Source organism: Seriola dumerili, unplaced genomic scaffold, assembly GCF_002260705.1.
Source record: "Seriola dumerili isolate Sdu_G_001 unplaced genomic scaffold, Sdu_1.0 BDQW01000111.1, whole genome shotgun sequence".
NCBI lineage: Eukaryota > Metazoa > Chordata > Actinopteri > Carangiformes > Carangidae > Seriola > Seriola dumerili.
The window spans coordinates 319,418-342,658 of NW_019174366.1; the positions used below are offsets into that span (position 1 = coordinate 319,418).

Below are 23,241 nucleotides of genomic sequence, written 5' to 3' on the forward strand. Positions count from 1 at the left end.
GAAAGTACCTCAGTAAAACTGTTTGTTGTAGTGCAGCTGCAGTGGTGTATGAAAATACACTGCTATTTTCTGTGGATTTGTCCTTACAGCAACTTTTGTGCGTAACAAGGTGTTTTGTATTGACTCAGGATGGTTTTAGGGGATATTGTTAAACAGCCTTGGACATATAATTACTTAAGTAAAAATAAAGCCAGTGTGTATTTTCTGACAAAGCATGGCTCAGAGCTCAGCTGTGCCCATATGGTCATGTAGTGTGGATAAGCAGAATAACCAGCACAACTCCTTTCACTAAAAGCAATTTGATTCTCTTTGTGCGTATCGTGTCCGCTGTGAAATAAATAGCAACTGACAAAATGTTCACAGACAAGGTGAAATAGTTTTCATATAAACTTCAAATGCATATTGAACCGGAGTGAGCAGAGCCTGGATTAATCATTATTTTTCAAGGTCAGGGCAGAGATGGATGGATGGATTTCTTACAATGCAACAGTAACACTTTGTTTTATGAATACAAAAGATAAACTGCAAAATATAAAATGTAAGAAAGCATTTATCAAGTGGTTATACAATTTCCTTTCTATGCAGTTTTTAATTTGTTTTCAATGTCCCATGTGTATTAAGTTTTTACTAAATAAATGATAAATCAATAGTGATCATATTAGGATTTTTGAGGCAGATATCAGTATTGATAGTTGGAAGTTAATCTGTATGATCTGAAGTGTGAACACATATCATGAACAGGCATGTTTGATAAGGTCTTTCAATTTTGGTTTTTAGAAACCAAGATATGTAGAACCTTTACTGTGTAAAACCTGTCAATGTTCTCTTGAGGACACACTAATGGGCAATGATGGATGGATGGATGGTTGAACCAGAACCAGAATTTTGTTGCTTATTCTCTGATCAGATCAGTCCTGACTGAAATGTCTCTTTATATTACATACAGATAACATTATTCTTCCAAAACAGTATCTCAATGTCCATATCTATGTTGACAATACATTTTTATATCATGATAAATTTGGCACTCATCCTTGCTCTCTTTATCACAAGGTCGGTTGGACATCCTTACTGGCAAGAATAAATAATCATCTTACGATTTTTATCTATAAAGCTTTACTATTAAAGCTTCTAAAATACAGACAGGTAACAAACAGAAGGGAAAGCCAACACTCAGTAAGGTCTTGTGCCACCATGTGCCACCAAAACAGCTTCAATGCACCTTGACATTGATTCTCCAAGTCTCTGAACTCTACTGAGCACAATTCTTACAAGAGATATTCCCTCACTTGTTGACCATCATGTGGTAGAGGAAATATCCCATAGGTGATCAACTGGATTGAGATCTGGTGGCTGTGAAGGTCATATCATATGATGCACATCATTTTCATCCTCATCAGACCATTCAGTGACCCCTCTTACCCTCTAGATGGGGGCATTGTCATCCTGGAGTCTCCTGACCATCAGGATAGAAATGTTTCATCATAGGATAAAGGTAATCACTCAGAACTGCTTTGTTTTGATTTGCAGTGACCCCTCCTTCTAAAGGCTTATTTATGCTCCCTTTATGTATAAAAGAAGACATGTCCTTTTCAAACAATGTAACCTTCACTGCCCACATACTTTCATGCTTCCTTTACATAGGCATGACAGTTAAGCAATACATCCTCTAGAGCAGGGGTGTCAAACTCATTTTGGTCTGGGGGCCGCAAGAAGAAATAAATTATAAAAATCTTTACATTAAATTAATTGTCCTTTTACACTTTTACTCAGTTTAACATTTATTTAAGTGCATTATACATAAAAAAAACTGATCACAGTGTACAATGTTTTAAAACATTTAGTCAACAAACAGTTTTGTGGAACTTAAAAACACTGCCCTGCATGTTAAAATACACCAAACCCATCTAAATTTAGAAATGAATGAATTTAAAATCCATTTTCCACATCTAGGAAGCAATTCTGAATCACATTAATTGAGGCCACACACTTGAAATCTTAAGTGGCAGCTGTTTTAAACAGACATTTGATGAAGTAAATTTAGCCCCTTCCTTGTTAATGCATAAAATGTAAACAAAAAAAACTCACATAGATAACATATGTGGCATGCATAAGACCCATAAGTCCCAAACATGGACAACATTTTTGCAGCCAGTGCTGTCAATTTAGGATAGCGTGGTAGGAGATTTCAAGTTGCATGTCAACAGGCACATCAGAAGCTCTGACTGTGAATGGTGAGCGAAAAACTGCGAATTCTGTCTCGAGTTCGCTAAAGACCTGAAATCGTTTCTCAAACTCCCTCAGCAACCCTGAAATCTTGTCTTTGTACTGTTTCACGTCAGGATTAACGCTTGCTGCGCACACATCTCGGAGACAGGGAAAATGAGCAGGGTCTCCGCTTGCTATCTGCGTCTCCCATAACGTGAGCTTTAACTTGAATGCACGTATGCTGTCATAATACTGTGTTACAATTTTTTTGCGTCCCTGCAACATTCTGTTCAGATTATTCAAGTGCTCTGTAATATCAACCATAAATGCAAGGTCCTGCAGCCAAAGTGGGCACTGTAATTCCTTAACAGGTTTTCCTTTTTTCTCCATAAATTGTCCGATTTCCCCACGTAGATCAAAGAAGCGCTTCAGCACAGCACCTCTGCTTAACCATCTTACCTCAGTGTGGTATGGCAGACCATGGGTAATGTTACAGTCACTGAGAAGGCTGTCAAACTGACGATGATTGAGACCTCTGGCTCGGATGAAATTAACAGTTCGGACAACCACCTCCATGACGTGATCCATTTTTAAGGACTTGCAGCATAATGCCTCCTGATGCAAAATGCAATGAAATGTCCAAAAATCACCCCCTCCATTTGCGGCTTGTACTTTCTCTCTGAACTTGGTCACAACACCTGCTTTTTTCCCGATCATTGACGGCGCACCATCAGTGGCCAGGCTTACGGCGCGGGACCAGTCCGCCCCGACCCTGTCCAGTGCTCCAACGACGGAGCGGAAAATGTCCTCAGCTGTTGTGGTGTCGGTCATAGGCACCAACTCGAGAAACTCCTCTGTGACAGTCAAAGTGTCATCAACTCCACGAATGAATATGGCCAGTTGAGCGACGTCTGTAATATCAGTACTCTCATCAATTGCAACAGAAAATGCCAGAAATGACTCCACTTTGCGTTTCAGTTGGCTGTCCAAATCTGCCGATTGTTCCGAAATCCTGTCTGCCACGGTATTTCTCGTCAAGCTAATATTGGCACAAGCTTTTCGCTTCTCAGGACACACAATTTCAGCAGCCTTCAGCATGCAGTTTTTGACAAACTCCCCCTCAGAGTACGGCTTTGATGCTAATGCTATTTGGCTAGCAATTACGTAGCTGGCTTTCACCGCAGCATCACTGACCTCTCGGCTCCGGGTGAAAACAGATTGCTGTTTCCTCAGACCAACCAACATTTCATTTACCTTCTGTTTTCTCAGTTCTCTGTGCAAGCTGTTGTATTTTTCACCATGCTGAGCTTCATAGTTGCGCCGAATATTGTACTCCTTAAGCACCGAAACTTGCTGCATGCACACCAGGCACACGGGTTTCCCATTCACCTCCGTGAACATATAGGAAGAAGTCCATTTTTCTTGAAAAATCCGACACTCTGTGTCCACTTTTCTCTTTTTTGACAAAGACATTCCGCTGATGAGGGTGCCCGTTCCAAGAGAAAAAGCGGGTAAAGCGATTGAACTGACTAAAACACAACGCCTCTAGCGAACAACATAGGAACTGCAGATTTTAAAGAAAATGAAGTTTATTCTTTTTTTTAATAATGCAAATTTATCCCCGGGCCGGACTAAACCCCCTGGCGGGCCGGTTCCGGCCCGCGGGCCGTACGTTTGACACCCCTGCTCTAGAGGGTTGCTCACAGTCAAAAGATTCTGACAATGACAAAAAGCAGAAACAGTGTCATATACGGTCGTTGCCAATGTGGCCATTAAGTACATTGCAGAGAATTCTTTTCACTGATATTACCTATGAGAGAAATTGGTGACAAACATAATTTCCAGTACTTTTGGATGTCCACTGGGACATCCGATACTTACTTCGCCAAGTGGCCCCCCCGCATCAGTACACCTATGAGTAAGGCTGAGTGAGTACCTCTCACCATCTGCTTTCGCGCTGCATTGTCAGGGAGGTGTGCCATGCTTAATTGGCTGTGCTCAGGGTTTGAGTTTTAGGTCTTACCAGTGAGAGAACAGTGGTTGGTAATCAGAAGAGTTGTAGAGAATGCTTGTGGCATTCTTGCAGTAAGGTGAAGAGGTTTCTTTTGAAATGGCCTTGGAGTGTTCAGTTTAAACAGCTGAGAACATCACAAAGGCATGTATTTCTCTGCATAACTATCATTGTGATGCAGATCAGCTCCAGCCAGAAACTGAAAGGTCCATCTGATGGACTCTAGGGTATATTTAGAGAATGGAGTCAGGCAGTTCCACCAACCTTCTTGACACTCAGCATTTCACTGCTATATTTTGCTATATTTTGAATATTTTCTGACTGATAAAGGAAGGGTTACTTGGCAGGATGCTATCATCCAGCGAGGCACATTATATTAAAAAGCCAGGACATAATAGCTCAGTAAAGCATATAATTCACTTCAAGTTCACCAGTTTTGTCAGTTAAGTAAAATGACAATATGGTGGCATTTTGTGATCTGTCCAAAGGCAGTGGTGAAGGGAAAAGTAAAACTACTAATACCACACTGTAAAAGTACTGTACTCTGGTACAAGTAAAAGTCCTGCATTGAAAATGGTACTTAAAGGTCTATATAGTATAAAGGCAGATGTCAATGTGTTGTTTGATTATAAAGCACTCATTGGCTCACCAACCTGTTGCTACTAGAGCTCCAGAGAAAAGACTGAGAGAGGAGATGTAAAACTACACTGAGATGGTTTTTGGTTCTCAAAACCACAAATATATCTTCTTATGGATCAACACTTCAAATAAAACACAGGAGAAGAGGAAAATATGGAGCTTTAAATTCCCATCCACCAACTCAAAGATTTGCTTTTCAGTTCCCTGTAAGTCCCAGACTCAAACTACTAAAACTACGTTGAGATGGTTTTTGGTTCTTAAAACCACAAAAATCTTCTTATGCATCAACAATTCAAATAAAACATAAGAAAATCTTTAAGGTTATGGACCTTTAAGTGAATATATGTATATATTAAAAATATAGGTACTCAATGCAGAAAATTGTCCCCTGTGACTGCAATACTGTTATACATTATTTGATTTTTATTACTCATGCATTATTTTAAAAGCAGGAATTTACTGTTGTGGTAGAGCTGGACAGCAACTAATGTTTAATCTAATGAGAGTTCAATGTATTTTATCAAATACGATATCCACAAAAGGAAGTCAGTAAGAAACTTTTGTTCAATGGAGTAACTGGCAAATGACAAAAACTGTGTGGGTTGCTGTAAACAATGAATAAAAAGGTGAGCACATGTAAACAATACACTGTCACTGCTGCAGAATGACTCTATTTGATTTAAATTGCCCATTTACTGTTCTATGTTTTCTAGGACAACAAGTCTTCAGACTCCACAGTTCATTATCATGGTTTTACTGTAAGGCTGAATACACAACTAAAATTCAACAATATGACTGAAACAGTGTCTTCTCAACCACCCAACCACCCTCCTGCACAGATCAAAGATTTTTTCTGTGTCCTTTTTGTAGATAAAGCAGATCTTATTAATCTGATTAAATCCATTTCTACCCAGTATTTTTTTTTTTTAAAGTATATTTTTTTGGGCTTTTTATGCCTTTATTGATAGTGCAGTAGAGAGAGACAGGAAATGGGGAGGCAGAGAGAGGGGGAATGACATGCAGCAAAGGCCGTCCGATGCAGGACTTTAACCAGGGCCAACTGCAGCAAGGTTTGGAGCCTCTACACATGGGGTGCCTGCTTAGACCACTACGCCACATGACGCCCCCATTTCTACCCAGTATTAACATGTGCTCCGTATCTGAATATATTATATTAGAAGTTTTCAAACTGGGGGCGTGGGAGAGTTGAAAGAGTGTCCCTGAGAGAGACATGTGAGGCAGATATACTTTTGAGGTGAAAGAAACACAGTGCACAGTGCTGTTCTCAAAACAACAGGAAATTTTTTCTTGTAGTTTGACTCTGATTTGGCAACTCATGAATGTCAGTAGTTTCAGCAGAAGCAATTACAGTACTTTAAAACCCAACTCACCCGATTGCCGCTATTAGCCTCAAATGTCAGACTCCTTCTCGAAGTCATCAAATCTTAACACACAGACATGTTGCACATATTTTTATTTTTATTTTTATTTATCCCGTGTGATTTACACCTCCCAAAGATTTCATTACCTCTGATGTCCGTTTTGAATAAACGTCCATAAATCTGCTTAGAAATCATTGAAAAAAGAACCCCAGAACTTGCCTGACATTTGCGGTCTCACCAAGCATTTTAGGTATACTTGGAGTTCTTGTTATCTCAATTCTGCATGTTCTACTGTGATCAGACCTTGGTATGGTGGGTGGAACTGTCAGACTTGTAAGCAAACATGTTGCCAAGGGAAGCAATGCAGAATACTTGGGGGATTGCTATGAAGCAGGGCTCATGCAAAATCCATAGGCTACTTTTCAGTAGCCTTGCTAACTAGGCTAAGCCAGGGTCTGCTTGAAAAGATTTAGTTCATACAAATTATCACCCAAGCACATCTAAAAGAAAAAGTGTTTTCTTCCAAATGTCCACACTTAAAGGTAGAGTGAAAAACCCACAAGCCAGATGTGATGAATCAGACAAGTGGAGATAAAGAAGCATTCTTGGTTTTGCTTGAGAGAGAAGTTTAAACCTTCACACCTACACACACCTGACCAGTCGCTGCATTAAATGGAGGTAAATGTAAATTATCTATATCTGAAAGTTACAAAAATCCCTCCCACCAATTCCAACAAGTGCAAGCAGGGGTTTCCGATTCTGTTCAACTTTCCAACAAGCTCTTAGTTACTTACACTTTAAGATTATTTTAACAACAAGAAGGCCCCACCTTCTTGTTGTTAAAGTAATGTGAGCTTTGCTAGCACTAGTGCTATTATTCACTATGTGTTTACCTCAGTATGTCACAGAACTTGAGCTATGTTGTGTGTGCCAATAGAGAAATGGGCAGTACACAATCCATAGTCCATCAAGGGTTTCAGCAGAGGTGGAAAAGTGATGAGCTGTAAACTTCCTCTCCTTGGATATTGCAGTGGTAGCTGGTAAAAATCCACTGCTGCATGCTGCACTGGGCTCCACTCTGTTATGCCTTTGAGGAAAAAAAGAAACAATTTGAAGGTAGAGCCCTAGCAGGTAACTGAAAACCCTGAAAACAGGTGTGTGCGTATGTTGCTGTTTGCCACAGTGTCATTCTTAACACCACCACTTGGAGTCACCAGAGTCAGAGATCACATCGTACATAGTAGTTTGTCTTAAAACCCAAAAATATGAATTTAAGATCAGAGATTTGCACTTCATCTGTGGTCAAAAAGTTTAAAAAAAGTTCTTTCCTAACCACTTTTTTATTACCTCGATGAAAACCATCATGAGGTCAAGGAAAGATGTGAAGGAGAATTCATAAGGACTTAGATGAAAAGACAACTGCGTTTCTAAGAGAATCAAACTCCGTTTACACTTGGCTACATAATTTTCTGGCAACAGATGTTACTGACATGGAATGATGCATTGCTTTAAATGTTGTTGCCGCAAGGAATTGTGGGACAGCATTATCTCCTTTCCTTCATTAAGGTCCAGTGTACCCTATGCTAAAGGGGCTAAGAAAGGATGCATTGCACCTTTCCGGAGCATTCAGAGAATTCAACCAGCTCTTATCATGGCTGCCACTTAAATACTACCCGTTCATTTCTCTCAGTTAGGAACCTTCGTTAACAAAAAAGACTTTTCAACTGCTGTCTTTGAGTCCTTTTTAAGTATTAGTTGCCTTCAATGTGATGATAATTTTTAATCACATTGTGCTAAATTAGACCTTGCCTTCTAAAAGCTGTGTGTTCTCAGGCAATAACGGCAGCAACAAAAAATGCATAGTGTTGATTAATGTATCAGGCTCACTTTTCTTAACCTTTGAAAACCTATTGTGGTGTCTACCACAAGCCTATAAGCAATGCTTTCTTCTTTTCTTTCTTACCACAGGGGCCTGATATCCTTGAATTCTAGTGACACCTACTACCTGGAGCCAATCAGTGGTGTGGATCCTCCTCACCATTCACTGCTGAGTACGGAGGAACTGCCTATTAAAGGTGGAAACTGTGGCCACAGCCATCAAACTGCACAGTCCAACCACATCTCTGACCTGCTCAGACCATTTAATTTAAGGGTGAGTCTCCCAGACACCTATTTGCAAGAAAATAAGGTTAGGACCTTTGATTTCAATACCACTTTTGTAGGAAGAGACAACCATGTTGGGAAATACAGTTGTACAGATAAGGAAATCAATAACAGTTTCATCTCTGTGAGTCCAAAGATGAGGAAGTGTATTTCCCAATATATGTTCCAAAAACATCTGAAAAATGATTACTACTGAAATACCACAGGAAAAAAAAGTGCCTTACCACACATAGTAGACAGCTTTGTACCATTTTTTTCTCAAGGGTTTTGATGTTATTTAAAGCAAACAAAATGCATACCTCCCTATTAATGCCAGCTTTGGTAGACCAGTGTTCACTTAATAATTATGTTTCAATCACTTAGAATATTGTGTGGTGTGGGAGGATTCTACTTAAGTCAGGTCTCAAGTCTTTGACACCAAGTACAACTCAAGTCTCAAGCCTCTGAGTGCAAGTCCAAATCAGGTCTCAAGGCTTTGAGAGCAAGTCCAAGTCTTCAGTCCAGTCTGTAAAGTTTTCCAAAGTAAGTAAGTCTCAGGTCTTAACAGGAGAAATTTCAAGTCCTCTCAAGTCTTAAGAGAGCAAATCCAAATCAAGTTTCTGAGGGCAACTCCAACTCAGGTCTACAGGGGTAAAAGTTATTTGTTTTTCCAAATGTAACATTGTCTCTTTAAACCAGCCTGATAAAATTGACAGGGAATGACGTTATCAGAGACGAGACACCAAATGCAATCAGATGCATACTCTATATTTACATGTCAATAACATTGTTCCAGGTGAGTTGGTTGACTGTAATAGTATGTACCAAGCTTAATGGCATGTTCAGACATTAATCAAACATTCCCTTCTCATCAGCAGCTCATAGACATAAATACAGCTGAACAATACCCATAGACCAGTGGCAGCCAGTCTGAGGGTACATGTATATTTATATCCCCTAAACACCTCACATGCAGGCAATCGGTAGATGCTAGCTGTAGCCACTTAGGGGGGTGTTGGGGCTGCAGCACTGCACTCTATAATGTCTTCATGGGAGGTTTAAGGGGGTTTATAGATGTCATTGCAAAATGTGCCAATATGAGGGGCCATCAGAAGTCCCTTTTCCCCGTGGGGGCCCCAAACATTTGCACGGTTTGCCTCTCCTGACTGTGCGCCTCCGCCCAGAGCCCAGTGTTCGGTGTCATCACCACCTTTGAGTGTGACCATTCAAGCACTGCATTGTTTTTATGTAAACTAAATTTCACAGTTAGTGCATTGAAAAATACACAAAAATAACAATTAACATTTAATTTACTTTCTCTAATGTAATGGACTGAGTCATAATTCTGTTTTGGTTTATTTTATTTCATAGCTAAATTAAATCACCAGTCACATGAAGACATTTGGCTCTGCAGAGGAAAAGGTTTATGTCATGTGCAAGCACAATATTGAATAGGTGATGCACTGCCTGGAAATGATTGCAATTAGACTTTTACTTAGCTTTTCAGTTTGGTCTGGGCCGACCAAGTCTAGTTTTCTCATCTGCAGTTATAGATGATACTTCTCAGTGGGTCCCTCCACGTTCATCTGTCTCCACCACTGGGACTAATAGTCATTTTTTGGTTTGTCTTCTCATATTTATTTCTTTATTTATCACATTTCCCTTTGCGTTCTCAATTACTTTAAACTGTTCTCATCTTTCTTCACTCCTCATATGTTAAAGTGCTCTTAGTTCTCCACCAGGGCATCGTCCTTTCCTTTCCCCCTTATCTTGCTCAATCCTGTCAATCATACCCCTTGGCTCTCCCAATTCTCTCCACAGCCACCTATTAATCCTGGGTTGGTATGCAGAAATGCCAGCTCCAGCAGACCTCAGACTGTCCCAAGGCTTTTGCCACTATTTGCCTCTCAAATGAATAATGTGATGTGTTAATGCATTACTGTGGATATGTGTGTGTGCTGAGCTCCACAGGCTGTCATTACAGCGCCAATGTGCAATATTGGTGTTAAGTCCAGACTTGAGCCACGGTAGCAGTACCCCCTATAGTGAGTGTTGCACTGCAATTTAAATTTGCACTTGATGAAATTGTGGCACCAAGGAAAATAGACAAAACAAACTAAGTCTTATAACCAATATTAAACTCTCAGTTCAGGATTCTCTGTCTCTGCTTTTTATGGAATACACTGGATCACGATTTGACAATAACTGATTTATTTATAGCTAAATGTCTATAGGCAAATGAATAAACAAGGCGTTAATAGTGAACACATAACAATAAGGTTGGAATCAAACGGAGGCATAAAGTTGATGTTTCAGTTATAAAAATTAACTGATCACTTAGTTTGGTGATAGTGAAATTAGGTATGCAGTTCAAACTTACCACAGAACAGTGAGACTCTAGGGGGATTATCAACTTCTCTAGGACTAAGAATTCAGAGCCCTATTGAACATCAGCTCTTAGCTTTGCTTACTTTTGCAGCATTGTCTCAGAGCTAAATCTCTATCAGTTGGTCCCAAGTGGTTGTTTCGGTGCTGGCTTCTCCGAGACACAGCCTGGCAATGAGGGTCAGACACCTGGGCCTCTCAGGTGATCTGGAGACCTCACTTCAGGATTGGTGGAGCAGAGTCAAGGCTGATGATTCTTGCAAGCAGTTAGAAGTCCAAAACCACTCCAAAGCGTGGTTTGAGACTGAAGCACCTAAATATGAAAAAAAGCACCTAAATATGAAAAAAAACAAAATGATTAGAGAAAAGGTTTGGTGAGCAGAGAAAAGAACAAAAAGCAAAAGCAGAAAGAAAAAAAAGAAAACAAAAGAAGAGCTAGAAAGCCGAAAAAGGACAAGTCAAAAAGAAGAAAACAAAAATTTACTAACAAAGGCCCTTTTATTAACCGACAGCTCTATGTGTTTATTATGGGTGAAGAGCCAGCCTTTCATGCCCAAATTGTGATTCACCTCTAATGAATATTCATGACTTGTGAAGGAATTGATCTGGAAACTATCCTTACAGGTGAAATCACCTCTTTTGCAAAACTTAAGGTGCCAGAGGTCGTCAAGTCTCGACTAACCAACACAATTGCTCATATGTACAGCCAACATTTAAGACCTTTCACCACTGTAGAGGGACAAGGCTTGAACGTGTTCTTAAACTGCAGAATTGTGCGCACCTGTGTTCTTAGATTGATAGTTTGTGCCAGTTGGTCCTAATTGGCATAGGTAAATTCCCCAAAATGCCCTTAAAAGGGCATAAGACTGAAGGGTCGTTTGCAGACACAGACAGAAGTCACAAAGAGATACCGTAAGGGAAAGTTGAGTAAATGCCAAAACAAAAATCTAAAGATGGAGCACTGGAATCAAAACGTAAAAGGAACTTTAGTAGTTCTGAATTGGAGGTACTGCTGCAGAAGGTGCAGTCGCAAACGAGCGGTTAAGTGTTAATGTAGCATTCATTTATTTTAAAAGATCATAATGCCTTGTAAAATAACAAATGTTATTTAAAAAATATATATATATTATAAATGACAAAATATTATTGTAATTTGAATATTGTAATATAATTTAACTGTAAAACAGAAGTAAATGCAATAACCACTTATTTTGCTGAAACATGTAAGCACTCAAATGTGTAAGAGTACTCTTGAGTGTGCATAGATTCTGTTCTTACCTAAGAACAAATCCCAAATAAGAAAACATTGGTGAATGTCAGAATCTTCGTAAAAAGTGTGTTGGTGGGTTTGAAGAAGAAATTTCTTCTTAAGAATGGTTTGTTGAATGAGGACCATTGTCTTTGTTACAGATAATGGCTCAAATGTGGTGGCAGCACAACATACTTGATTTTTTTAAACTTCATTTTAAAATGCGTGTTTGACCACAGCACAACATTATCGTCAACCTGTTTACAGATGCAAAGACGCTTGTCACTCTTAAAAAGAGCAGGGTAGATATTTTACAGTACAGTCAGACCTACCTGATAATGCTGCTTTAATAATTATAAAATATAATAAACAAATTAAATTTTTTATCACTTAGCCCTACCTCACTTTGTGTGCACTGTCTCCTCCTTGAATTTCAGATTACAAAAGGAACCAGACAGATTATATAGGCAAAGCAGTGAGGACGAGGTAGAACAGCAGACTTCTATGTTAGGAGATGCTGCACTGCATGAGGTCCAGCTGTGTTATAGAGATCCAAACCTTCCTGAAGACTTCATCCACCTCCTGGAACCTGGAATGAAGCTACCTGGCACCTGTCCTCTGATCAGACACCCACTCACACCCTCCTCCTCTTGAACCAGGCAGCCCTGCTGAGGGACTACACAATGGCAACATTGATTGATTGTGAAAGATGTAGTATAATACAGTACAGATTTAAATTGTGTTCTTGGTGGTCATTCAAATAGTAGTAATATTGCAATATTTGCAATAACAGCAGCTGGGCCCGTTCCAATAATAATGTTGTATATATCATCAGGTTTTTTTCTTCCTCTGGGAAGTTAGCCCAGGCGGTGGAGCTGAAATTCAATGTTCACCACTACCAAAGATAGCTCTCTCTCTCCTAGCCTAAGGTGTTCTTAAGGAAAACTCTCAATGCTGAGGAGTGTGAGGAGGTTATCGACACTCTGCCAGCAATCACAGAAGACCAGGGACAAAGGAGAGAGTCCATGCTCAACGGGGTAATTCATAGCACTAACACCAAATCCAGTAATTTAATTACAAAATCTCCTGCCTCACTTGTGGAGAGGTGTACAGTGAACACGCTTTCCCACAAGTTGTGCCTTACCTCCATCAACATTAGGACAAATAGGTGAAAGAATTATAATGCAAACTTTATTCGATAACAATCTCTTCCTCAAAAGATCGACGATCGGCTCCCAGTCCCTTACCAAAGTCTGGCAGGACATGTCAGGTGGAGGAGTGCTGGTTTCCAGGAGGCAACAAGTACCCCATCAGAGAGTTTCAGTGTTGCTGGGAGACTCATTGAGGAGAGGCAGACCACCCTCATTGTGCAAGTGTTGGTTCTGGTGCTGGTGCTTTTTGATGTTTGGACAAAACCTTTATATCAGGCCCACTCTCTGCCATATGTTGAGGATTCAGTCTTTCTGCACTTATTTTAATTTTTTGGGGAGGTTGAAAATGTTTGGTTTGTCATGTTAAGTAAAAATAAAAATGTCATATAGTCTGCATCCTCAACACTGCTTTCTTGCAAGGTGCAATATTAAGAGTATAACAGTATAATTATACAACTGTGATAGCAATGTAAAAATCATTTGTCAATGAACACACCAAAATACAACATTAGATGTCATGTTTGGGTTTATATTCAGGTAGGTAAAGGTAGACATGGTGTGATCCATGCACTGTATTTTTTTTTACTGTATCAGACTACAGTCCTTTAAAGGAGCTAGAAACAGGGATGTAGCTGCTAGCCATTTGGCAGATCCCGAGAGTTATATTAGACATGTTTAAATAAATGAGATTTAATTACAGCAGTGGTTTTCCCTAATGGTCATAATCAAGTGTTAGGAGGGAGGAGACTTCATGATGGAGGGATACAAGGAGTCATAAAGCCTTGAAAACACAGGGGCATGGATGGCCTGGCCACTCATACATACAGTATCAGGCTTTTTACCTATTTATGTATTACTTTTTTGTAGTTAGAAGCTAGGTCATACAATCAGTCCTGGTCACTTTTTTTACCTTTACGATTCTACTGACACTAGATGTATTTCTTCTTTTATTTTGCAGTCTGCACAAAGGTCCTAATATTTATGTATCTGCATCAGCTTTGAGATTCCATGTTTATATTCTGTTCTTGGCTGAAATAATTGCAGTACAGATAGTTCAATAAAAAACCTTCATCCACATTTCCTTTCAAATGTCACGCTGATCATTTTTGGTGTAAATCTTGAAACAAAAAGTGTAAACTGTTGTGGCTACATGAGTAGGCAGTGTCACAAAATGGTTACAGTGAAGTCCAACTACACTTTAAAATGACATATTCAAATAATAATGTTTGAATTTACATATGAGTTGATTTAATATTATAAACAACACATTAATACTACTCATTACCAGGCCTTGTGGTCACTTAGACGCAGTCACTCCATGTGACTCCCAAACATTTTTAAGTTTCCTTCAGTATACAGTGATGTCACCTGTACATTCATGGCTGAACCACAGGCAGGAACTGCTAATAGCTAATTTGGCTTTTAATGGAGCCAGGTTGTCAGAATGTCTTGATTTTGTTTGAGAAGCAGCCCATAGTGGCAGACTTTATAATATATATAGTAGTATATAGTTTATAGTATATCATTGTATGTAGTTTATAGCATCGTATTGTGCAGCAAACCAGTACCAACTGATGTCATTGATAACCATGTTCCCATTGTTCTTTGTCTGTCTCAGGTTAAAAGGAACACCTGGGGTACAACCAAGTACATGGAGCTGTACATCGTGGCTGACAACACACTGGTAAGCCGACATTAACCCTCCACCTACTCCACCCATTCCACTGCAGAATATTCCTGTGTACAGTGCATCAGCGTGAGCGCCACATTTATCCACTTACATCAGACAGCCTTCAAATGACATACCAAGATGAAACCAGGGTCCACATCTTAAACAATTATCTCATTCCAGCTAATGGAGCTCTTTCATACTGAGAGCTCTGAGCTGACATAACAGTCACAGCGAGGAAAAAGCACGTTGAGATGAGGCGGAAGGATTTGTCTGCTTAATGAGGCAGCGTATTTAGGTGGAATTTAAAGGTTGAAGGGCTTTTAAATAGACACTAAGCTGCACTGATGAGATGCTATTTCTCCATAAAAGTCAGTTGTGGGTCCTGTCTTCTACATCAATGCCATTGTAACAGCACAAATGGTGACTAATATGAAGAGTCTGTATATACTGTGTTCAGAATGAGAATCAGAAAAACTTTAGTATAGGAAAGTGCTTTGGTACAAGCAGTGGTTAAGAAAGACGAAGTAAATAAGTAAATAATAAAAACTGCTATAAAAAGTTATAATAATTAATACACAGTAAGTGAATAAAAAAATGTGCAAAAAGTCATGTAAATGGACAAAAGTGCAAAGGAAATGTGCAAAGTAGGTTAACAATTAATAAATTGTAATGTGCAAAGGTAAACTGAACGAAATGTGTAATATTGATCAACAATAAGTTAACAGTAGTTAACAGCAGAGGACTGATGGAAATGTGGCCCAGAAGACCACAGCACAGAAAATGGCAACTACAGACTCATAAAACATCTTTAGCATCCCAGGTAGTAAAATGATTGTGGTGAATACCTCGGCCATTTATTTGTGTTTGTTATGGCCCAGTATATGCCTGGTTCCTTGGCCAAAGTCTGGTCTACATACAGCATGACTGTCAGATGCTACTTGCACATCTGGACCAATTCTGGCGCATACACAAAAAACCTTCCTGGCTGTCAGCCAACACTGGAGGATAACAGCTGGAATCAGCCCATATGTAGATGTATATAGGCCAGACACGGGCTGAAGATCCAGGCATATGTTTGGCCAGATGTTTCATTTTGCTATCCGGGATGGTGCCACAGATATTGATGACTCTGGCTCTCCCAGAGAGCCATAAAGCTTAAAGTGGACACCCAGGTATTTGTACCCCTGGTCCATCTCCACCACATCTCTAATAATGGCAAGCAGAGTAGCACAAGTCCTTGATGTCCTGAAGTCCACCACAAGCTTCTTTGGTAGTTCAGCTCACATCAGTCCACAAAACTATTCACCACCCTCTGGTGCTCTGACACATACCCACCTGATGTATCCAACAACTGCAGAGTCGTTGGAGAACTTTTGTTGGTGACAGGTCTCTGTGTCCTGAAGTCCATGGTGTACAGGTCAAAGAGAAAAGGGGACTGGACAGAGCCCTGTGGAGCTCCAGTACTGCTCACCACTATGTCTGACACACAGCTCTGAAGGATGTCCGGTAAAGTCTTTGATCCAGGACACCAGAGGAGCATAAACCTACGTGTCAGGCTGAATAGTGTTAAAGGCGCTGGAGAACATGAGTCTGGCACTCAACTCCGACATCCAGTTGGTGGGTGAACTGGAGGGGTTCCAATGAAGACTTTGAAACCAGGACCAGTCATGATGAACTGTGCAGGAGCCAGGCTTTGAACTCCTCAGTCTACTCAGCACTGTCTTCATCTGGTCAGCAGGTTGGAGGTGGTGTTGTTGCTGGGTGGCTGTTGATGAAAGTGGTCAATATCAAATCTATGGCTCTACCAGCTGACTGCTGGGGTTGTAACCAGGGATGGTCCTCATGCTTCTGTCATCCTCCCTGGTGTGTTGTGCTCCAGCTTCCTCCTACAGGCCTCAGTGAAAAATATAGACCAGAGTTCTCTCTATGTTTAGAGAGGGCACAGCTTATGACAAGTTTAAAAAAAAAAAAAAAAAAGAAGCAGGAACAACTGCACAGGCTCCACCCACAAAAAAATCATGGGTCATTAGCTTCTGCAGGGAACTTTAAAGGATTGTCTCTAACAATTTATTTATCTTTTCTGACTGCAGATCTCATTCATGTCACTAATACTCCGTCTCCTCTGTCTTGTCCTGCAGTTTAAGCGGCAGAATAAGGACTATGAAAAGACCAAGGCAAGGATAATGGAAATTGCCAATTACGTGGATAAGGTAATGCTGATGGGTTCTCCTGCTGCTGACTGCAACTCTTCAGAGAACAAACAGCTCCATTCAACAAGCTGATAGATACTGTTGTACAGTCATCACATGTCTTGATGCCATCTATTACTCATCTACTCTGAAGTTTGGTGTCTCCAAATAAAGGATAAATGAATGAAAAGTGTGCATAAATATCAGCCTCATCAGGAGCTAATCAATAGTGTCCTTCATCAACCCGAGGGCAGATTGAGGAGGAATTGCAAGATTGTGGACAACCCTGCGTGTCAGTTTGTGCAGGATCATGTTTGTGTTTTGTATGTTCAGTTCTACAGGGCTCTGAACATCCGTGTGCCTCTGATCGGCCTGGAGGTTTGGACTGACAGGGACCAGTGCATCGTGACAGAAGAGCCGAATGCCACCCTCTGGTCCTTCCTGCAGTGGAGACAGAAGCTGAAATCCCGCAAGAAGCACGACAATGCGCAGCTGCTGACGTGAGCAAGAGACAGACACAAACACACACATACAGACACAAATCAGGGTTCCCATGTGTCCTGGAAAACCTGGAAAAGAGTTGACCAGATAAACTAAACTTAAACATTGAATAATTTGATAGCATGTTAGGTTCAGTTGCTTGCTAGTTTCTTTTGCCTCTATCAAAAGGTTTAAAGTTTGTGATTCAGGTTGCAAATGTGTGTCGGTTCATTGTTGAGAGTTCGATAATAATAAATGTGAAGCCAGGGTCAATACTATGAATGGGAGCCCAACTGTATGTTAGCCAAACACCAGCTAAATACTTACTAACAGCACTTTTTACTTTGCTAGCATCTTTGTTAGCATCACTTCAAACTCAATGCTGCGTTCAGGTAAAACAGACCATAATATGACATTCCATGTTTAACTGTTGTAGCGGTAGCACTGGGTGTGGTTAACTGCACTAACTTAATAGACGGGGCACTAACCTAATAGTTATATTATGCCTAATAGGCATAAAACTATGGTCTACGGGTCCACAGGTAGAACAAGCTTTGTTGTTCAGTCTGAGTTTATTTCTATGCAGTAGAGCTGGGTTCTAGGCTGTTCCCCAGTAATTTAAGTGAAAAAAGAGAGTCATTGTGCATGTAGTGATAAGGGCTAAAAAGTCTGCTCTACAAAACACTAAAAACATGTTATTTTCCCCCTGGTGTAGGATTTAGAAAATGTTTAGCAGTAATATATCAGTAATAGGAAGTAATAGATATTTCTACCAACATGCAAAATTAATGGTGTTGTTCTTTAATACTCCTGCTGCAGGTGTTTAGATGTTTTATTGCTGTGTTTCTATTTTGACTTCTATATTGACTGTGTGCTGTTGAACTTCCATAACTAGCCTTGACTGAATTTTCTACTCTGCCTCTATTTTAAATCATTGTTTACAGGAGAAAACCCTCAGCAAAAGAAATCATTTCCACATTGTTCAGTCTTTTTATTTACTGAGGTCTTAAAAGCATTGATTTAGATTTTTTTTCAGGAACCCTGTACTAGTACAGAGGCTTAAATGTTATAAACTGGCCGGAAATAATCTGAGCTAATTCAACTTTGAATCTACATATTACAGATTCACAAGTAGGGAAAATTGTAGGCAGGTTATAAATGAATAATTACGGTAATGCCAAGAAAGTGCTATTTGACAGTTCTTGTGATCCATTTGTCATTATTTCATAATTAATTAAGTATAGATAGGTACAGCCAAGTATAGACTACACTTATTTTAAATCAGACTTCCACAAATAGGAACATATTGGTGTATGGCTGACTCCTGTCTTTCATATAAGCTAAGATCATCACTAAAAATATCCTGGAAGCGTCCTGGAAACTAATCTGTAGAAAAGAGTGGGAACCCTGAAAAATGCACACACAATTTACAACAGTAATCAGAGAGATATTAAACACACATAATTTGCAGATATGTTGCTACAGAGAGGCAACCTGATAAAACACAATGTCACTTAATTAAACACACTCAGATGTTTTGCTGCTTCAGTCTAATTCAGTCTGGTATGACCATGAGCTCATGGACATGATTGTTGTCACTTCCTCATGCTACCATTCTTTCTGTTAGGTTACCTAATGTTGATTCCATAACAATTATTTAGGTGTAGCCCACCCACTCAGTTCTAATGTTGTTACAGGATTATCACAGCGTATCGGTACATCTGATAATCCTCTCACAGTGGAGGTGATTGTTGAGGGTTGACTAAAACCATGACTGAAGAGTTTGTATCTGGCCATGAGCAGGATCAGAGAAGCCTGGTTAGCTGGTTATAATCAGGCTGATCTGTCACTGTGAGCTGAACACTCCCATGCATCATTCTTAACCAACTACAGCTCTTATTTATAGCACATGACTCCTGTAACCCTGCTGGAAATAATGGGTTAGAATAGGAATTATTTTAGAAACTAATAACAAATATAAATATTTGAATTATTAATTTAAGTTTTAAGTTAACATTTTATTTTCTGCAATTTAATATTATAGTTGTGATAATTTAGTTAAAATCTCCTAATTTTCTAATCAGGCCCCCCTTACCTGCCTCATCTAAGGTCCTAGGGTGAGTGAGTGTGTGTATGAGAAAAGGGAGGTGCTGTGACGAAAGAGACGAGAGAGATGCGGGAGACAAGTCGACATATTGAGAGAAACTACTGTGTTGTGACCGTACAACAAAGTGTAAAAAGAGTGAAAACTAAGTCATAAAAGTTATAAAACTGTGAAGCAGTTCTACTGCGGGAGCCACGGACCGGGAGGAGTGCCGTTCTTTTGAATTGAGTTTCCATTCCTCGTGTCTCGGTAAGATAGCTTTCCAGGGGCTGCTTGGCTAATTGCTATGTGTTAGCATGGAAATTGTTACATTGAGAGTTCAATTTAATATCATATTGTGGTTAATAAATATTACAATGTTAAGAAGATGCATAATTGATGCATAATATTTAAAATATGTGTTAAAAGTAGTCATTTTACTGTAAAGGAAAAATCTGAAATTTATATTACTGTGGAGAGCCTAACCTCTTTACTTTTCATGCTACTAGAAGTATTACAATACTGTCAAGCAGTAATATTGATTAAAAACGTAGTATGTTGTAAAATTGAATTCATGTTAAAATTAAAAACTTGTTAAAAACTTGTTTTACCTACATGGTGAGATAGACACTATTTGAAAAGGAAAATAAAGGGAAAATACACATTGAAGGTAACGTTATTAAATGTTACTGTGTAATGTATTGTATTATTATTTAAATATTGGTTAAGCTGGAACAGGTTAACTCATATTTTCGTGTTTAATATTTGTAATTTGTTAATATAATGATTGTATTCTGTTAGAACAAAAGAATTCTAATGTCATTAAGATCGAATTGAGATGTTGAGCTATAAAATAACATGCTTGTCATAATGTTGAGAAAATACATTCAGTGTTATTTAGATGTTATTATCTAGGATAATGTTGTACAACTTTTAAAGAGAAAATATAACTAATTGCATTGCATTAAGAAATAAGACAAGTAGAATAGAAACTAAACCTGTGTTATAAATGCAGGTCAGGTTTTTGGGTTGAGTGAGAAATCCTATGGAGGAGTCGTACAACGGCTCCAGTAGATGGCGAGCCACCCAGTTGATACCAGGAACTCAGATCTAGGATTCCACTGAAACAGCGGATCTACTTTCTACTTGTGGTAGGATTGTGTCAGTCCTCGTGACTGATACAGCTCGAACTCACAGCAGACTTGGAGTGCTCTCTGACTAAACAGACTCTGATAAATCAGGCTTCAGTCTGATTTGGACTTAAACTTGACTTTGACAAAATAGTACCCAGGGTTTTGTAGCTCTGTATTGTTGGCACGAATGTTGGAGCTCATTTGAATCTGCGACGGAGAAACTTCAGATTCTGTGCGAGCGGTTTCTCTGGCTGCAGGGTTAAAGTGATAGTTAAGGTTATTAGACATGGGGCTGTGAGAGGTACTGATCTATAGTATCTATATCTGTAGGGACAGATGCTGAGTGATGAGCTGCTGTGGACAATGTTAGCAGACAAAACATGTTTTAGACAGTTTAAAAATATCCACAGAAAAAAAAAGGTTAAATCTTTGTTTTATTTTGAATATCTTCACCAATGAACTACCATGTTCCTACGCACAAGGGCACTTACTCTTAGCACCTACTCCTAGCTCTGACTCAAACAGCTTCTCTGCTGATAAATACAGTATGTGCCATAGATGCACAAAATAAGACACTGAACTGAGCTGAAGTTGTTAAACACATTTTTCTGACTCAGCTTCTGTACCGGTGCTCCTGCTGCTTCTCTAAACTGGAGCTGATCTGAATCTACTGCAGGTGATACACTGACAACCCCAGCTCTCACTTAAAGTCCTAAGCGCCTCTCCTGCAGCAGCCTGTGTGGCAGTGTTTCAAGTACACGATCAAGAATTTCACAAACACTAATAAACCTCCAGTCTTCTACTATAAATGTCCACATCATTAACAATCCCAGTCAGTGTCTATACAGTTAAACAACAGTAATTGAACAGACAGTATTGAACTTACAACCAGCACTTAGCATCTCCGTCTTTTGTCTGCATTCCATACATTGGTTCAGTACCTTGCTTGAGGGCAGTTCAGCAGGTGCTGTCAAGGGCGATAAAGTGTTGCTTGTTATGTCTCCAGTTATGTATCTGCAGGTTTTAATTTCAGCAGCTATATAAATAATAATTATGATTTATTACCAACATGGTTTTATCTCATAATAAAAGATTATGACATTTGGGAACATCACTGAAATCACTTTATTTGGAGGAAGAACTGAAAGAAGTTCCTGAAATGTCACAAATGATTTGTCATTACACAGAAAAACTGTATATTTCCTTCACAAGTTTGGAAACCTGCAGCTCTGTTTACAGCCTGTCAGGTGCTATTATTACTTATTATTACCTTTTTTTATTTTACCTGAAACTGTGCAAATAAGATCAAGTTGTGATCAGCTTGTCAGCATCCTTAACATTAAACAGTGTTTTTCTATTCTCACCAGCATCAGTATTGATCAGTCATTCTTCCACTGAATATTCACCTCAGCAGGAACTAATCAGTGGAATGAACTGCTTTAGTTTCTGTTGGGAGTGGCTAGCTGCCGACTCTCCGCCCTCCTGATGTTAATACACAGATTCAAAATCATCATTGTACCTCAGCTAGTACGAAAGCTGATTAACTCCACTTCCTCCTACATACACTCCCCTGATGAGCCTCTGTGTGTCTCTAATGACATACACGCTCCCAGCTTTGGGTCACATCATTTCATATTTCATGTGTAAACTGACAAATAATTAGTTAAAACAGAGATCATATTTAGCAGAAACCCTCGCTCCACTGAGCTATAATTGGGGCAAGCAACTCGGCGTGCTGGCAGCGATGGCGGCGCTGCATTTCAAATGCTAGCGTGCACACAGTCTGACACACACACATTTGTAGATTTATCCATAAGCAGTAAATTGTTGGCCCCTCTTTCTCTATAATTAGTTATGCTGATACCACAGGGCCTATTTTGTTTTGATTCAGCAGACAGTGCTTGATTTTGTTTTTGTAAGCTAAGTGAGAAATGCCAAGAGACCACATGGTGAATTGAGGTTCATCATACACCCTCTCCCACATCTGACAGGCTGATCAAGTTGGCCGCCGTGCACTGCTGCTGCATCTGCAATCAGTGTGAAGTGTGGAGCCCATAAGTTAACAGGGAGGAGACTGAGGTTAAGTGATTTTTCATTATGTGTATGTGTGTGTTTTTGTAATAGGGGTGTGATTTTCAAGGGGACGACTATTGGGATGGCACCACTGGAGGGGATGTGCAGCCTGGAAAACTCTGGAGGCATCAATGTGGTACGTAAGGAAACATTCCTCCTCTTAGCTCTCTTTTCTTTTCCCCTCAATATTTTATCCCAGTTTGAATTAATCTTTTCTTGACTGTCTGTTGTAGCAATAATAATTTAGAATTTGCTCTCTGAAACGGGGCACCAGTCTTCTGGGAGGACAACGATGAATTACTTCATTGATAAATTTATCAATCTCATATCAGAAGCCATGACTTCTCAATTCAATGGATCTCCAGTCTCTATGTCAAAAGAAAACAACAGGACAACAACTGGGTGTAAATAAAGGAGTTTATTAACTCTACTACTATCCACATA

At 39.5% G+C, this 23,241-nt stretch overlaps 1 protein-coding gene across 3 annotated transcripts in view; it reads left to right on the forward strand.

Moving 5' to 3' along the window:
* Positions 1-23,241, forward strand: part of LOC111223613 (disintegrin and metalloproteinase domain-containing protein 19-like) — a 269,806-nt gene that overhangs the window by 186,535 nt on the left and 60,030 nt on the right. For all 3 annotated transcript variants that reach the window (XM_022747830.1, XM_022747833.1, XM_022747831.1), the window contains exons 6-10: positions 8,209-8,392; positions 14,786-14,851; positions 16,978-17,049; positions 17,362-17,528; positions 22,849-22,933. In XM_022747830.1, the coding sequence (XP_022603551.1) occupies positions 8,209-8,392; positions 14,786-14,851; positions 16,978-17,049; positions 17,362-17,528; positions 22,849-22,933 (574 nt within the window). The remainder of the gene's footprint in view (positions 1-8,208; positions 8,393-14,785; positions 14,852-16,977; positions 17,050-17,361; positions 17,529-22,848; positions 22,934-23,241) is intronic.